The sequence below is a fragment of the Telopea speciosissima genome, chromosome 2 (genome assembly GCF_018873765.1).
Source record: "Telopea speciosissima isolate NSW1024214 ecotype Mountain lineage chromosome 2, Tspe_v1, whole genome shotgun sequence".
Classification (NCBI taxonomy): Eukaryota; Viridiplantae; Streptophyta; class Magnoliopsida; order Proteales; family Proteaceae; genus Telopea; species Telopea speciosissima.
In genome coordinates, this window is record NC_057917.1 from 5,136,815 (window position 1) to 5,155,035 (window position 18,221).

The window sequence follows — 18,221 nt, forward strand, 5'->3', positions numbered from 1 at the left end:
CAACTATCCATCAGATCACACACATGAACCCTAAATCCCAAAGCAAACAAGAAAATTAAGGTGGAAAAGCTCCTATAGAAAACAGACTCTTCAAAATCTTGCACTTTGTCAATGCCAATTGAACTTCATGTTCAATTCAACATGGAAAAAAATGGCTTCAAATATAAGTGAAACAGAAATATTTGGTCAAATTCACAAAGCTATATTGAAATTTGAAACTAATGCAGTAACTGGGGCTAAAACTATAAAGCAAACTATAAAATTTTATCATTATTCAGTTGCAAGTGATGGCGGAGAAAATGTATAAAAGTTGCCATTAGGTGAGAGACACTAGCTCATGTTAGTTACATCAACAATGAGTATCCAAGAATTTTAGTCAAGAATAGGAAAATTAAACAAGGAGAGATTTTCAATAATTATTACATTAAAACAACCTAGACAGTTAAGAATAAATCAATACTGCAGAAGAAAAAGCACATAGAATATAACTCCTCAGTATTAAGTTATTGGAATTCCAAGTAACTTTTAGAGATACAAGGATATTTTGGATTATCCTCGTTAACTATCATTCAAGGAGATTTCTAGCACTAAAAAGATATTCAAATTTAGATCAATCATCAAATGGAGACAACTTATAGCCATATATAAGATTTTGCAGAGAGTGGTTGAAAAGAAATCAATACATGTATAATATCAAAAAATCAACAACAGAAGCTAATTTGTTACAAAGGGATCAACGAAAAAGCTCAGAGAAAAGAGAAAGATCATCCATGGTCTTAATGATCTGAGAAACTATATAGTAGCATACTTAGAGATTGGACATGAAAGGGATCTCAAAAATATCTTTTTTTTTCCTTCTATTTTGATAGATAACAGATTAATCAGAGGACAAAAAAAGGGCTAATGAAACTAGGGTGACGTAGAAGTATACATCTTTACTTAAAATATGGAAACAACCAGAGATGAAGTTTGCAAAAGCACAGTGGGTTTACAACAGGTTCAATCATGAACCTTTCTTTTTTATAATCAACACTATCACATCTCTTAGCATTAGTTATGGTGAACTGGCTAAACATTTATAGAATAAAGTCCTATGGTATATGATGGTTGCTAATTATATATTTTCTATGATGCAACTAAACAGGGAGTTGAGACAAGCTGGAACAAATAGAATGTGGTACAGAACTTTATAAAAGATAACTAGAAATAAATAAGATCAATAAGCAACCATCTTTATAGTATTGGTTCAGCAACCATCTTCAGTATTGATTCCATCCTCAGTAACAAGACGGGAGAACCAAATAATATTACTGTTAAGATATGTACTGTGTTTAGTCTCAGTAAGGGAGTGTCCCTATTGTGATATGTTTGGAGTTTTCCTAGTTGGAGTCTAGTTAGATTAAGTTGTGTGTGTGTCTTGTAACCTACTCAAAGTCTCACTCTGATTTGCTTATTATTATATTTAGTTCATTGGCAGACCACAATAGGTATGTTGAACCTGTCGTGTGTTTAGCTCTCTCTTCTCTTCTCTCTTTTCTATTTTGCAGATACTGGTTACAGATCCTGGTTTCGTCACAATTACCATAGAGCGAGAGCTAGGTTGATGAAGTGCATAGGTTCTATGTTTTTCTAATATGCATATTCCACTACATCTGAAGCATAAATACTAAACGACCATAAGACCATAAATGCCTAACGTAGCAAGCTGAATGAGGATGTTAACATGAAAACATGGATGAACAGAAAATTTGAGAAGGATAGAACAGAAAAAAAGTACACTGCATTATTAAGTAGAAGAGACAATAAGTGAAACAGTGACTCAAAATCTACCACGAATGCAGCAGTGAGGACCGGTAATATGGTTCAAGTTCAAGGTGATAAAGGGGCAAAGAGTAAGTCAAAAAATGGCTAGGTCAGATGGCAAGAAAAAGGTCTATTTGCTTAGGTTTTAACAAACTATATGGCCCTGAACATGTGGATGGAGGAACAGGATCAGTGTACAGACCCAGTAGTTGAGATATGGCTTAACTAACACAGTGGCATGGGAATTTTATCTCTGCAATCCGCATTTCTCTAAAGAAAAAATAACTTCATAACATGAAAAGATAAACAGATATAAAAAATTAATAAATGATTCGTCTAAAGATAAGCCAGGTTTCATCAAACCAGAATAAAGCAGCACTAATATTATGCCTCCCCATATGGGCATATACAGTAAAAGATTAGCACTTCTAGAGAACAATTTCAAAAAAAAAAAAAAAAATTCATCACCTAGGCTACAGTACATCAACTATTGCATTTCTTACTGACCAGGTCTCTCAGGATTCAGATTAATCTGCCGCAAAGCAATCTTTGCCTCAATAGATCTTTTAAATTCCTCGACACGAGCAGCAGATTCCTGCAATATATAATCATCAAAATTAGGAAATTACACAGCCCTTAAATATCATTAGGAGTTAATATATTTCATAAAATCAATAAACAGACTTAATTAACTGACAAATAAAGTTCTCTGAATACAACACTTCAATGCCCTGAGCAGGACCTAGGGCTTAGACTACAGTGACTAATGTGTCAACAATGGTTATTGCTTACTTAATTTCCCCTCAAGCCCCGTGAAATTCGAATAGATGTAGTAATACGGAAATCAAATGGAAGATATGGGTAATAAAATTTGACGAAGCTCACCTCGTCATCTTGTTTACTGGCATGTTCACCGCCACCGCGACATTCGTCTTCCGGATGTTCCATCGATCTGAGGGAAATCATCAATAATATCAGAAAAACGAGAATTATAATTAACCTAAGACGAGAAATCCACAAAGGAAAATAATTGTCCAACAACAACAACAACCATAACCTTATCCCAACTAAATGGGGTCGGCTACATGGATCCGATAGATGCTATGACAGTAATGGAAATAGGAGAAATAAAAGGAGTAAAAGGGAGTTAGAAGAAAATAGGTAAATGTAGAAGTCAAAGCAATATTCAAAGCAGCATCCTAGGAACAATCCCCTACAAGGGGTCGGCTACACGGGTCTTTGTCCTCCAAACAACTCTATCTGCAGTCATACTAGGATCAAGCCCTACCACATGCATATCCTTTCTTACCACTTCTCCAATAGTGATTTAGATCTACCCCTACCTCTTTTAGCTCCGTTAAGCTGAATCTGGTCACTCTTCCTTACTGGTGCATCAATGGGTCTCCGTTGAACAGGACCATACCACCGCAACCGGCTCTCACAGAGCTTGTCTTGGATTGGTGCAACTCCCAAATCAGTTCTAATACAATCATTCCTTACTCTATCTCTTCTGGTCTTACCGCACATCCACCTCAACATCCTCATCTCCGCTACACTCATCTTATCTATATTACTCTTCTTAATTGCCCAACATTCGGCCCCATAGGTCATAGCTGGTGTTATTACTGTTTTGTAGAATTTCCCCTTAAGCTTAACAGGCATGCGTTTGTCACATAACACTCCCGAAGCACCTCTCCACTTCATCCACCCCACTTTAATTCTATGAGACACATCATCTTCTATATCTCCCTCTTTGTTAATGATTGACCCCAGGTATCGAAAGCATTCACTTTGTGGTCGCTCTTGCTCCTCCAATTTCTCCACTTCACCACCTCTCCTGTTTTGACTGAAGTTACACATCATATATTCTGTCTTTGTTCTACTTAACTCAAAACCTCTTGATTCCAAGTTTGATCTCCAAACCTCCAATTTCACATTAATCCCTTCCACTGTTTCATCGATCAAAACAATATCATCAGCGAATAGCATACACCAAGGAACCTCATCTTGGATGTGTCTGGTTAGATCATCCATGATGAGTGCAAACAAATAAGGGCTTAGAGCTGATCCTTGGTGTAACCCAATTGTAATTGGGAATTCACTGCTTTGGCCCTCTGCAGTTCTGACACTCGTCACCACGCCCTCATACATGTCCTTAATTATACCCACATAGTTACTTGAGCTACTTCTCTTGCTTAGGGCCCGCCAAATGAGCTCTCTAGGGACTCTGTCATAGGCCTTTTCTAGGTCGATAAAGATCATATGGAGGTTCCTACTCTACCATCCTCACTCTTAATGCATCTAACATGGTCTAGATCTCTGTTTTTCCTTTCTTGTCTTTTAGCTATCCGATAAATTGCATTTTCCCCTTCTTTTGTATTAAGTTTTTCATAAAGGTCATTATATTTCTTCGTTTTTGCTTTCCCCACAATCTTCCGAGCTTTTCTAGCCGCATAATATCTCACTTTATCATCTGCTTCGTTAGTCTTTTGCCAGATCTTAGAACGGTCTTTCTTAGTCTTAATGGCTGCTTGGACCTCTCATCCCACCATCAAGTCTCTCTAGGGGCTAGTTGCATACCCTTTGAAATCCCTAGTACTTCTTTAGCAACCATCTTAATACAAGTCGTCATCTCAATCCACATCTCGTTGGTATCTCCCTCGAAGTCCCACTTTCCTTGTAGAACTACTTTATTGGTAAAAGACTCTAAGAGAACTCCTTGTAGTCACCCCCATCTTATCTTAGGGCAAACCTGTTTCACCTTCTTACGTTGCCTCGTACCAAGGTACATATCTAAGACCAGCAGTCTATTTTGAGCAGTCAAGCTCTCTCCAGGTATAACCTTACAATCCTTACATAGAAGTCTGTCAGACCTTTTAGTTAGGAAGAAATCTATTTGGCTTGCAAGTTGTCCACTCTTGTAGGTAACTAAATGTTCTTCTCTCTTTTTTAAAAATGTATTTGTAATGCACATATCAAACACTGTCGCAAAATCTAACACTGAGATCCCCTCTTCATTCCTCTCCCCAACTTCGTAGCCTCCAAGAACTTCTTCATATCCTCTACGATCTTTTGCCCACATGTCCATTAAGATCACCTCCGATAACAATTTTCTCTCCCTAGCCAATACCTTGCACAAAACCTTCCATGTGTTCCCAGGATTATATTTTAACACTCTCATCCAATCCTGCCTGGGGGCGCGTAGGCGCTAACTATGTTGATAACCTCGTTGCCTAGTACCAGTTTGATAGATAGGATCCGCTCTCCAAATCTTTTAACATCCACTACTTCGTTCTTAAGGTCTTTGTCTACAACTATGCCCACTCCACCTCTCTCGCATTTGTTTCCCAAGTACCATAGTTTGAAGTCCTCTAATGCCTTGGCTTTGTGGCCCTTCCACCCCGTTTCTTGAATGCATGCAAAATTAATCCTTCTTCTCCGCATAACATCTATCAGCTCCATACTCTTACCTATCAAAGATCCGATGTTCCAGAATGCAAATCTAATCCTATGCTTACGACCAAGATTAGTATTAAAGGACATGGTGTAAGAAAGGATAATGGATACTCAAAAAATAATAGAAAAGAATGTTCTAGGATCCATGCAAAAGGGATTGGCTGGATATAATATGGTGCCGGCTGCCTACCTAACGCACCAATATAGGAGAAATACTATATAATATATAGATGCAGTACGAAAAGTAAGGTAAATAGGATAACGTACCAAGAGATTACTTAAACATTACACAGGCAATTCCGACAAAGTAAGCTAAACAAGTCTGTTAAACCAGATTCAAGTCAGGCCAGGATAGACCAGGCTAATATACAGTAAGTCACACTATACAAAGGGGTACAAAAGTGTAATAAAACAATAAGCAATAAGAGATAATGCAAAGCATTGGTTCAGTAAATACTACAACAATGGTAGGAATAATTCCATCCAATAGGGTACAGTAGTGTAAACGAACAATATGCAAACAGAGATAATACAACAAGGAGAGGCAACAGTACAATATATCAAGTAGATGTACACAAAAAACAGCAATATACAGAGCAATTCAGCTAGCACTGAGACAGTAACTACTAGGGCAATGGTAAGACTAATCCAATCCAAAGGGGTACAGTAATTTAACAGAACAATATGCAAACCCAAGGGGGTTGAATCTCCTGCCTAGCACCAAAAATCTGCCAACAAAGTGTTGCAAGGGAAGAGGGTCCAGCGTACCACCGAGAGCTACCAATGCAGCTCGCAGGATCGGTGAGTTAACGGCCATCGTCAGGGATTAGGGAGACAGGTGATGGTGGAGGGACCAAGCACTGTTATTCAACCTAAAAGAGGTGAGAGAGAGAGAGAATTTGGGGGTAGAGAGAGAGAGAGTCTTGGTGGAAGAGTCGATAGGAGTGAGGTCAGGAGGTATATTCTTTGCCGGTGGTGAGGTAGAGGAGGACGATGGTTAAAATCTGGTCACCCTTCTCACAGAGTGGGATGGTCGGATGGTAAGTGCTAGGTTTGGGTTCTATAATAGGAGTACAAGGGTTTGGGATCGTGTAGCGAACAGCAGCAAGTGCAAGGGGGTTGGGGCTAAGTGAGAACAGAGGTGTTGGTTTAGGTTCTGGCAGTTAGAGAGAGGGAGACGATGGATATAGGAGAGAGAGAGAGATCGGGGAGGTCAGAGAGAGGCTATGGGTGAAGTCGATGTGCGTGAGGTAATCCGGGAGAGAGACGATGGGTATGCAAAGACGATGGGATCAGTGTGTGCACAGAGGTATTGCGGCGGTGGGATTGGGGAGTAGTAGGATCGTATAAACGGGATCCGGTGGGAGGTTTGAGGAGGAGAGATAGTGAAGGACCGAGCAGATTGGAGGGGCGCAGTCTGTGGAGGGGGTGAGGAGAGTGAAGGTATACTTAACTATGAGAGACCGCACCGACTGCTGCTATCTGGAGAGATGGGGGAGTCGACCGTTGGCGGTGAGCTTTCAGAGAGATTGAGAGAGAGAGCGCTTTCCAGATTAATTCCAAATAATCCAACCCAAAATCATAAATGCAGTAGAAAACCAGTAACAAGTTCTCGAAGGCTTGAACATACATGTATAGTTTACATGGAAAGATTAAATTCAAAACCCAATCGAGATGAAGACGTGAACATGGCGAATCTAGCAAAAATCTTTAATGTAAAATTAATAAATAGATAATCGAACCTAGTGAACTTCGGCTTCCGAGTGGATTATTCTTCATTAGAACAACGGGCGTTCGAATGTCAGCGTCTAAAATCTGAATCGCCTCCGACGTTCAACTGTTACCGTCGATGTACGGTCGGAGAGGGGTAAGAGTGTAGCCCTTTGGTTCAACTAAGGGTCTCTTTGGTATGATTTGTATTTGTATTTATAACCTATTTTTGAGAAATCATTTGTGACAATAAATTATGGTCTACAAATTATAATCCTTTGGTTACTATTTGTACAATCTATTATATAATTAGACATAGATTTGGTATGCCGATGTATATAATATATTATGGAAAAAAGAACTAGTATGCCTATGAGCATAATATATTATGGGAAAAAGAACTTTGTAATGTAGTCCTAGATAGGTACGAGACCTACTAGGAGCCAGATGACAGGATCAATAGCAAAAGGGGTTGCTGGTTCAAATGGACAGCATTAGGTTTTAGGTTAATTCTAGGGTTTAGGATGGGAATTTGGGAATGGGTCTTATATGGCTTTAATATGCAGGTCTAGGGGGTTATTATGGGATAAAAATAATTGGATTGGGGAAGGTTTTAAAATTCTGCAATTCTGGACAGAATGAAGTTGCAGGTTTTGAGTTTAATGGAGTGGGGGAATGGAGGGGTTGTAGTGGAGACTAAGGACTAGGTTTAAGGTCAAGTGTAGGGAGAGAGGTGTGGGGGATGTAGGCTGGAAGTAGGGTTCGCAATTGATGGCTAAATCTGGAGTTATGGGGGAGTCCTAGTTGAGGTAGGAGTTGCAGGTTTAATGGAGATTAGGGTTTGATGGATGGAGGTGACTGTGGATTAGGTCTAAGGGAAGATGAAGGATGATAGAAGAAGATTTAAAATAAGAAAACAGGTTCAAACTCACTGTATTGCAAGACAATGGCAGCAGCTTGATGACTTGAGAGAACCTCCCGATCTTCACAATGCAAAGAGTCACAGGAGTCCACCTACCCTTCACCACCTTGAGATCCACAAGGATATACACTCACAAAGAGCAGCAGCAATGGCAGCAAGCATAAATCTAAATTTTATTAATCAAATTCGTATCTAATATTGGCCTCCCTTACAAACTTATATAGAAAACTCAAAAATAGACTTAAACACTAAAAAGGAATGGTCTAACCCTATCCATAACCTATTAGGTAACTTAAACTAACTAGAAAACTAGAATACTAAAGGAAATAGACTCAAAACATGGCTGGAGTTATAGAGTTCTAATCCAGCCCAACTTACATCACATGGCCAATTAAGTTGTCACATGACCACTTAACCAAGTCACATGATCACTTAAATTGAACCAATTGGATGCAACCAATTTGAACCGGTTCAATTAAAAAACATAAAAATAAACTAAGTATTGGGCTAATCCCGTATGCAACCTATATACCCATATTTTAGGCCCATAAAAGTGGTCTATTACATTAAAAACCCATGGGATCAAATGCCCAACATGTATGTAACCCAACCCTAGACTTATTCCCAATGAAACAAGCCCTATTTGGTGATGAATCTGCATCACTTTGAAAGGTAACATGACCCTTGCGCCCAGACACACAAGGACACAAAATTACCATCCCACCCCCATAAAAGGTGGGAATCCACCCCGTTGATGCTTCCGCGAGCACTCCCATTTGCCCCCGCACTAATACAGGAGTCTCAATACCTTTCAAGGAACCCTCTCCCATATATTATATCACCCTAAAACTTTTATTAGAATCTATAAAATATTTGAACAAAGGATTCTTGGCCCTTTTACTAACACATATCATGGAGTACAAAGAGAAATAACTTTGTCAATACCATAAGAACCTTGTGGCAAATTATATGAATGTGTGAACAATCATACACATAGCAATTGGAAAGGAAAAACCATCACTTTGTTTGCCACATGTCTGCAAAACTTGGAATGAGTTTAATATTTTTTTTATCATCAATTTTGATAAGCTTCTCTAATTTGCTCAGCAATTTGTCTACGATATGTTTCCCATTGTTTTTGTTGCGTGCTACCTGCCACATTTGCAAAATCCACAACATCCTCATCATCACTATCACTATCACTGTCTTCCCATTCATCATCGAACATTCCCCTCTCTGCTTTTTCAAAAAGCCAATCCGATGCCGCTTGCTTCTAATGAAGTTGTGTATGGTTACACAAGCAATCACAATCAAAACTTGTGTCTTGAAATCATATGAAAGCATCATCTTCAAAATGGGGAAACGCTTCTTCAAGACTCCAAATGACCGCTCAATAACGGTTCTTAAAGACGAGTGTGTGAAATTGAATAGCTCCTCTGCTGTCATACTAAACACATATATATTTATCTGTGAAAATGCAGAATGAAAAAAACATCCATAGAAAATACAGCATCCATAGAAAATACATATCAGAAAGCAATTTGATGCTTGATTTAAATTTCAAAAACATTTAAAACCTCAATACTAAAAATTCTTCTTGGATAAGGAAACAAACAAGATCAATCATTTCAAGACACAACATCCTTTGTCAACACTACTAGGGAAAGTGGACAGCAAAAAATACCTGTTTGCAGTTTTCACAGGACAAACATCATCCATATGGACCACTCTCACAAACTAAAAAACCTCAGTCCTTGAGCCATTGCACCAGCCCTCACTAGCAGGTTTTGGTCAAGTGGAGAATACCCATGACAAAAGGGGTACTTCTGTACTACAGCCACATCATGCATGACTTTATTGCCAAGGCAACACATCTTGGCTGGAAATATTACCAAAAAATGCTTCCACACTTATCACAGTGGTCAACTGGATATCAACCTACATCTGATTTTGCATAGATCTTACAGATGACTCTTATGATTCAGCAACATATAAGCGCTTAGAGAACCATTTAAATCTTCAACTGCTGCAAGCAATAACTAATACAGCAAATTCTACATGCAAAGACTTTCACATTTTCAGATTTTCACTTGTGTCATTGGGCAAGTCAGTAAACAAAGCCACTATGGAAAAGAATCCTTGTGTAATTACTATTTCCCCATTACCAAACCTTGGTATATCAATCTGTTATTTTTTTAAAAAAATTTGATAAATAAATAAGTATTAAAAGAAATGGTTGGCAGTGGTAAAACAAATTTAAACACCCACACAGAGGCAGGAATGGTAGCTCAAGGTCTTTTAATCATGGTTTTATTTTTTTTTTTTCTCTCTCTCTTCAATTGGTGACTTTGATTTTGCTTCAACCCTTGTTCCATAATTGTTCATTAGAAATGGTAACAATTATCATCACTAAAAAACTATTTTGAGTTTAAAATTAATTGATCTGGTCCTATATAGATTGCTGAATTAAAATTCAATCCCAAGTGACAAGACATTGGATGATCAAAAGGGCTCATTGATTTTCAGAAAAGAATAGTGGATGTTTCCTTTTCGAAGGATGACAAACAAATCTTACACAAACTACAGTATATCTAAGGCAAAACTCAAAGCCTCATACCATGAGAAGATGGGTGCCCTTAGATAGTATTGGTTGCCTTTATAGGGCAGCCAACACGATGGACTGGAGTACTTTTAAAATGCTGTAAAAAAAATAGTAGTTACTATAGAATAAGAAATGATATAACTCAATGGGAAAACTAGACTCTGCTCAACCAAGCCTTATCCCAAGTACTTGGAACAGTAATATGAAACCCCTATTATGCCAATCCCCTGCATTATTAATGTTCATGTTTTCTGTTATTTCACAAGCACTGACCTCTTTTATAACTTCAAACCAAGTCAGTTCTGGCTTCTACTTGTCCTTTTAACACCTTGAAATTGAACCACACTGCTCCTAACTTCTTAATTGTACATGAGTACATGACTGGACAATCTCAATTGACTTTCATGGAAAACTAAACAGAACTGCTGCTGAGGAAGGAGAGAAATGTTGAAGGTCACCAAATTCTTGTTGCAACTATCTCCTGGCTAGTAACTTCCACTGAAATAAGGTAACTGGCACACCAAGACAGCCAGTTTTCCTATGTGCTGCCATACGTACTGCAACTAATAGGACTGTAACACAGTAAATTGACAGTTTACATAAGAATCCTCCAAGAACTTTGACTAATTAGGATAACATACTACTGGACTTTTTTTACTCGATAGATACTTGAAGAACTGAAGAAGAAATTGAATAAGTAACAGAACAGCCCAAGAATAAACCCAGATCTCATAAACAGGGACCAAGAAATAAACCTACAGCAAATCAACACAACAATAACAAGAAGCAGTGAAGCACACTAACAAAAAAACACTTCGATATCTGGCAGGAACCTCAGTCAATTTTATTTATTTATTTTTAAATCGAAAATATTGCTTTTAGATCTAAAATCTAAAAGAAAAGGAAAGCTAAAATGTCGAAGTAATATCTCCAAGTAGTGATTCATTCCATACCAATTCGCAGACAACAAATGATTTAGTAAAACGCACAGTGACACAAAATTCAAACAGGAATTCCAAACATTTCCCAACTAGCAATCCAAACCGAAGTACTTAAAAGCTCCACAACTCCGAATCACTACCCAAATCGATCGAACGACAACTCAAATCCACCTTAGTAAACAAAAACCGTCGTCACGATTTCAACAAAAATAGGTGACCGAGAGAACAAGAGAGTGATTTGAAACGAAAGAACCAAGCTAAAGAAGACAAGTAATATACTATAAACATATTTATACCTGGACAGTTCGGGTTGCGAATTCGACACCAATAGTGGATTTGGCCTCCAAACAGAACTCGTTCCTAGGAGAGAAGATTGGATTTGCCAACGCCAGAATCTCCGATTAATACGACCTTGAAAAGGTAATGGAGACCACAGCGAGAGCTTTCGCCTTCACGAACGCGAGAGCGAGAGAGACAGCGGATTTGAGACTTGAGGGTTTAAAATTCCCGATAAACTTAACATAAGAATAAATGATTTGTAATCACAAATCACAAATAGGTCCAGACCTTGTGATTTTTTATTGTTCTTTATTTATCAAAAATATAAATAAGTATTATAAGTTATACCAAACATCTATAAAAATAGAAATTCATATGATAAATGCAAATACAAATCATATCAAATAATACAAATCATATCAAGGAGACCCTAAAGAAGGATCGATATTTTGGAATGGAATTCTTCCTTTCTCCCGAAGAAACGAACATAGATAGACCGATTCAGACAGGCTCATGGACTTTGGAGGAGAGAACAAGTTACACATTCGGAACTGCCTTCTTCTGGAGTCGGACCAGCCTCGGACTCGGCTACAAACACCATAATTGCAACTCTGGAAATCGGACCAGCCTCTGGCCCAATTCGAATAATGATTTCAATCATTTCATGGACACCTTCACACGAGTTGCATGATTGTACGATAACAGCTCACAGCTGTTCAGATGGAATCTACTCCATGTGGATCCCATAGAGTGGATTCCATCTGAGTGGTTGTGAGCTGTTCACGTACCTGACTCCCTTCACACACCCCACAAAAAAAAATCAAATCGGATCGAAGAATTTGTAACTGGACTTATTTTGCCCCTCTGACAATGATGTGGCATTGTGATTAGGGTCCAATAATGTAAAATTTTGCTGTTACGCCCATAGCAAGAATGTTCCTACTACTAGTGTAACAGCAAAATGTTGTCTCAGGGAAAAAATTTTGAACATTTTGTTGCTACTCTTGTAAGCCGGCAGCCAAGAAAATGGAATAATTCACTTCTTCTTTGGGTTCATAAATACCTTCTTAGGTTTTAGTATTTTCTAAATGCCCTTTAAGATCTCATTTCCTTGACTGCCAGCTTTTTGTCCATTGCAGTGAGCACACCGGAATTCCACCTCCAAATCCAAATTCTTTCTAAATTATCATAAAGATGGTTCAAGTCCATGGATCTGACGGGAAAATTATGCAAGCATAGTTGTGTCTCTGGGCCTCAATGTATTAGCCCTGCTTCCATCGGCCAAGATCTTGAACTTGGCTTCAATATATCTTTTAAGGTACTATTGCTTAGAACCCAGGGAGGTCCCATTTTGTAATTCATGATACTGGAGCAGTTCATCGGTTTTGTAGGTTTTGAAGTCATGGATGAAGAGACAGGCCAGGGTATGTGACATTGCAGGATATCAGATAGCAAGAGGGGTTTAGGATAGGGATGTAAATGAATAGCCAAAATCTATTTCCGTATCCATTTAGCATAATTTGAATCCGTCTGAAAGCTAAACGGATGCGGATATGGATAGGCTATAGCTAACCGAAAAGTTATATTTACATGTAAAAGGATAAAATATTCGATCCGTATCCGTGTCCGTATCCGTATCCGTTTAGCACTATCCGAATTCAACCGAAAGCTAATCGGATGCAGATGCGGATGCGAATATAACACTATCCGAGCCGAATCAAATTCGTTTACATCCCTAGTTTAGGAACAGTATCACAATCAATTTCGGGTGGTAAATGACTGCTTTGCATTGTTTCCAATTAATAACCAAGTGGATTCTTCTTTGATGCTGCGGAGCATCACCTAAGAGCACCATTGGATCGATTCTTTTTTTTAATAGAAATAATTAAGAAATATATTAAAGCTAGGATAAGTCTGAGACATACATCCTAGATCTATTACATCTGGCTTTTATAGTCATATCATTTGCATACTGAATAAAAGTCCTATCTTTTTTACAAATACAAAAAAAAAGTCTACAGTCCAAAATAGATTTAATGTCCCATAGATCGATTCTTGATGTGCTTTCCAATTATACGATATTACGCAATTCACAATATTATAACAGATCATGACAATGTCTTTACCAAAATAAAAAAATCATGCCAATGTCAGTTTAGAATTTAGGGCAAATTTCACAGACACCCCTTATAATTATTCAAAATGGCAATTACACCCTAAATTTTGTCAAAATGTTAACCTTCCCCCTGACGTTAAGCAAGGTAAACCCCAAAATTAAAATATCGATTTTACTCTCTTAGTAATTTAAATAAAAATTAGAGTAAATTACTCCCCCCTCCCCTCAATTATGCTTGAATGACAAACCCATCCTCAGGGTATTGAGTAATAACTCTCCCCTCCCCTACATTAACAAGATTATATCAATCGTACCAATTCCGTTAAAAATGGTTGTTAAGTGATGACATCACCCAAAATATTTTTATTTAAACTCCAAAATGCTCATATTTTTTTAATATATCAATAATACCCCTTAATAACAATAGATAAAATGACCTAAAATCTCTTCTTCTTCCGTTCGTTCGAACATTCCACGGGTACTGTTCATTTGGCTCTTTCTCTTTCTCCATCCACGAGCCTAAAGTCCCAAATCCTCTGTTCGCCTCAGCATCTCCATCTCCTCTGCAACTCGGTGAAGCTAATCAAAGGCCCAACGAGCAAGTAACAGGTACACTTCTACCTGTTCCTCTTTCCTCTTATTTCTTCTTCTCGTCCTCCTTTGGCAGTGGCCGTGATGGTGGTCACTGCTGCTCCTACTCTTCTTCTTCTCTGGCATTAGCAGTGAGCCAGTTACGGAATTTTTGTTTCTGCTTTTTTTAATCTTATTTGTTTCTTCTCCGAGTAAAGTAGGCACATTATTTTCGTGGATTTCATCATTTTCTCATAAATTAAACAGAATTTTTATTCCCCCCCTGATTTCATGTTTGAGTGCCTAAACAACTTGGCGACGATCTCTTAGGACTTTAAAAATCGCCTTGTTGCGTGAGCAGCGACGATGCTTGACAACTCCTGTACCAATTTCCTTAAGCTGGAACTCCACCGTAGTCATCATCTTCCTCTCCGTTATTATCATCAATTGCTTCTTCACCATCTCCACCACTCATTCTAAGATTAGTAGTACTCCTCTTGTCTTCTTCTTTCGCTTCCTGTTTCTAAATCGACGCCATTTTCATCCACCCCAAGCTGAACCAACCAACGCAAGATAAACAGAACCCACAAATGGAAAAAGAAATTTATCCTCACCAAACCAAGTTTTCCCTCGGAGATTTTTCGTTGCAAGGTAGGAGATAAAAATATAAATAGGATGAAAGAAAAAAAAGTTGGGTTCCTCTGACATTGAGGAGATACCAAAGAAAGAAGACGATTGTTAACGATAACGTGCTTCAATCAATCAATCTACAAGAAGGTCTTCTTCAAAAGGCGCTCTCGCTCTCTTTTTCTTCTTGTTAATCCTCTTGTCTTCACTAACACGGAGGAGACACAGAAAAATTGAACTTTTACCCATAGAATTTTGCCTTACAATAATAATAATGAAAGAGGGAAAAGGGCAAAGAGAACAAACCCTAAGAAAACAACCTTTTAAGTTTTATCCCTTCTCCAAGTTCCAGATCCAACCTTGAACAAAGACCTTTCCTTACTTTCTATGGATTTCATATTACTTCTTTAATCATGGCTAATCTGTATTGTACTCTGCTCAATACACACTGAAAAAGAAACATATTTAGGGTTATGCACTCCCCAAAACAAGGTTCTCTTGAAGCTCTTCCGTTGTGGTCATATGCATGTTCACCTTGAGGGGAGTTGCAGGTTCAAGCGAGCCGAGATGGGAGTCGCAGGTCCAAGCTGAGAAGGGATGATAGTTGCAGGTCCAAGCCAATTTGGGAGGGGAGTTGCAGGTCCAAGCCGAGGTCGGAGGTGGGAGTTGCAGGTGGTTTCACCTCCTCAACTTTGACTTTCTCTCTTCCAAGGGTTGAAGACCACAGGGAAAGGAGAAAGAAGTAGAATGAATACATTTGTTCTAGGGTACCCAATGTTTTAACACATACCTTTAGAGGGTAATATGGTCTTTTTAAAACACTTAACTCTTAGAGGGTAATATGATTTTTTAAATACTTAACTCTCAGAGGGTAATATGGTCTTTTTAAAACACTTAACTCTTAGAGGGTAATATGATTTTTTAAATACTTAACTCTCAGAGGGTAATATGGTCTTTTTTCATCATTTAACAGTCATTTTTAACCGAATGGGTGTGGTTGATAGAATCTTGTTAATGCAGGGGGAGGGGAGAGTTATTACTCAATATCCAGGGGAGGGGTTTGTCATTCGAGTATAATCAAGGGGAGAAGGGAGTAATTTACTCAAAAAATTACTAAGATTCCATCATCTTCCCAAATCGAACTTCCTCATCACCACCACTGTCTCTCCAACCGCCACTGATTTTACTTGCACAGGTTATCTCACCACCACCACCACCTTTCTTCCCATTACCGCCGCCATTGATTTTAGTGCTCTGAAAGCTGGTGATGGAAGAAGAGTCTCTTCTGAAGCACTGCAACGGCTTAGGCAAGCTGTGGGCGTCGTCGTATAGAAAACCATTACCAACTATTTTCGCTCCTCTCCTCACTGCAACAGCTAAGTTGCCCGTAGCCGGAGCAGGTGATGGTCTCCTTTTCTTTTATGCTTGCTCCACTGGTTGCAGGTGAAGATGGGTCCTATTTGGTTCATCTTCTCCTCCCTTCTGGTTCCCCCCTCCCTCCCCCACCACCAAATTCTTTCTTTTTCGTTTTTTTTTGGTCTCGGCTCTTCTTCTCTCTTTTGAATAGGAATAGTATGAATTGATGGAGGTTGGTTACAGTTGAGGCATACTGTTTTAAGATCATGGGTTCTTACAGGAAAGCTAAGCTTGCTGTTGATGCCTTCCGGGGCTTCGCTTCGAGGATCGTAACCCAAGCTCCGATTGGAGAGGCAAGCTAGGGATTCAAGCGCCAGCCCCATTCTTTGATTTCTGGAACTGGGAACGCTAGGACTTTTGGCCTTTTTGGTTCATCCTTGATTTCTTGGAGAACAAATCTTCAAATTGGAGGGAAACAGAGTCATCACCTTCCCTTTCTTGGCGGTGGGAAGAGATTCTACTACGTATATCGGTATCGAGTTCAGCATTTCAGACCCAGAGGCCGTAACCGATGGTTCCAGAAACCACGGATCGTGCTCGTTGTTGTTCTTGTCGGTTCGGGTGTGTTGATTACTGTTTACTTTGGGAGTTTGAAGACAATTCCTTATACAAAACGGAATCATTTTGTGCTTTTGCCGAAGAGGATTGAGAGGCAGATTGGAGAAACTCAGTTTTAGCAGTTGAAGGCTGAGTTCAAGGGAAAGATCCTTCCTGCTATACACCCTGAGAGTGTTCAGTTGCAAATGCCTCTGCTTCATCTCACTGATAATCAACTAGGTATCTTCAAATCGCCCAAACCCTCTTTCTACGTTCCTCTCAGGTTTGTATTTGGGATATTGGGGATTTAACCTTAAGGGCATAATAGGAAGTTCACCCTATGATAAGGGTAATTTCGCCATTATAAAAGAGTTAATAGCCACTTAACTGCACAGACCTAACGGAGTGGACTAAGTTGAAATAAAAATATAAAATAAGAGTAGTTTGTGCCATTTTGACAAAATTTTGGGTGTACTTGCCATTTTGAATAGTTATAGGGGGTGCCTGTGAAATTTGCCCTAGAATTTAACATTTGGGTGAACCTTTATGTGAGAGAGAGAGAGATTGTGACTTCAAAGGTGACAAGAAGAGAGCGAAGAAAAAAAAAGGAAAAATGAAAACAAGATAGCAGAGGGAAGTCATCCGTCAGTGATGTGTCATATTACGTGAAATTACAAAAAACAATCCTTACCTACAGAGTGATTGAGAGATACGACTAAGGGTAAATAAGGGGGAAAAAAGTGATCCCGGTTACAAACAGCTTTACCCTTATTTTTATTTAGAATAAATGAAAATACTCTCAAATCATAATATACTCAATAGACTATTATGGATTACGACCAAAAACGTTTTTTCTTCATTTTTTTGCTCAAGTTTAATGAACACATGCTCATAAATCCCAAATACAGGATGTAAAATAAACATTTGCTTTAATTTCTAGAAAGGCAAGCCCCCTCCTCCTCTCCTTCAATGGAACAGAAAACTGACGATGTCAGATATAATAAGGATCAAAGTTTGATCAAGATTCGTCTTCTGAAAGTCATGTTGAGTTTAAAGGGGTTCGGATCATTCGGGCCAAGAAGAATTTGATCGCACTTCATCATTATCCCATTATCCAGTCTCCATTTCCAACTGCCTTTCTCAATCCATTACTTCTTTTTTTTTTTTTTCGGGGGGTGGGGGGTGGTAGAACAATCCATTACCTTAATCAAAGTTTAATTTCAACAGTCACACCATTCCCGG

The 18,221-nt window shown here is 38.7% G+C and overlaps 1 protein-coding gene across 1 annotated transcript in view; it reads right to left on the reverse strand.

Annotated features, from left to right (window-relative positions):
- Positions 1-7,111, reverse strand: part of LOC122652080 (regulator of nonsense transcripts UPF2) — a 54,450-nt gene extending 47,339 nt beyond the window's left edge. The window contains exons 1-3 of the mRNA XM_043845750.1: positions 7,002-7,111; positions 2,689-2,753; positions 2,311-2,398 (exon numbers count right to left, since the gene is read on the reverse strand). Coding sequence (XP_043701685.1) covers positions 2,311-2,398; positions 2,689-2,753; positions 7,002-7,038 — 190 coding nt within the window. The 5' untranslated portion in view covers positions 7,039-7,111. The remainder of the gene's footprint in view (positions 1-2,310; positions 2,399-2,688; positions 2,754-7,001) is intronic.
- Between the last annotated feature and the right edge of the window lie 11,110 nt (positions 7,112-18,221).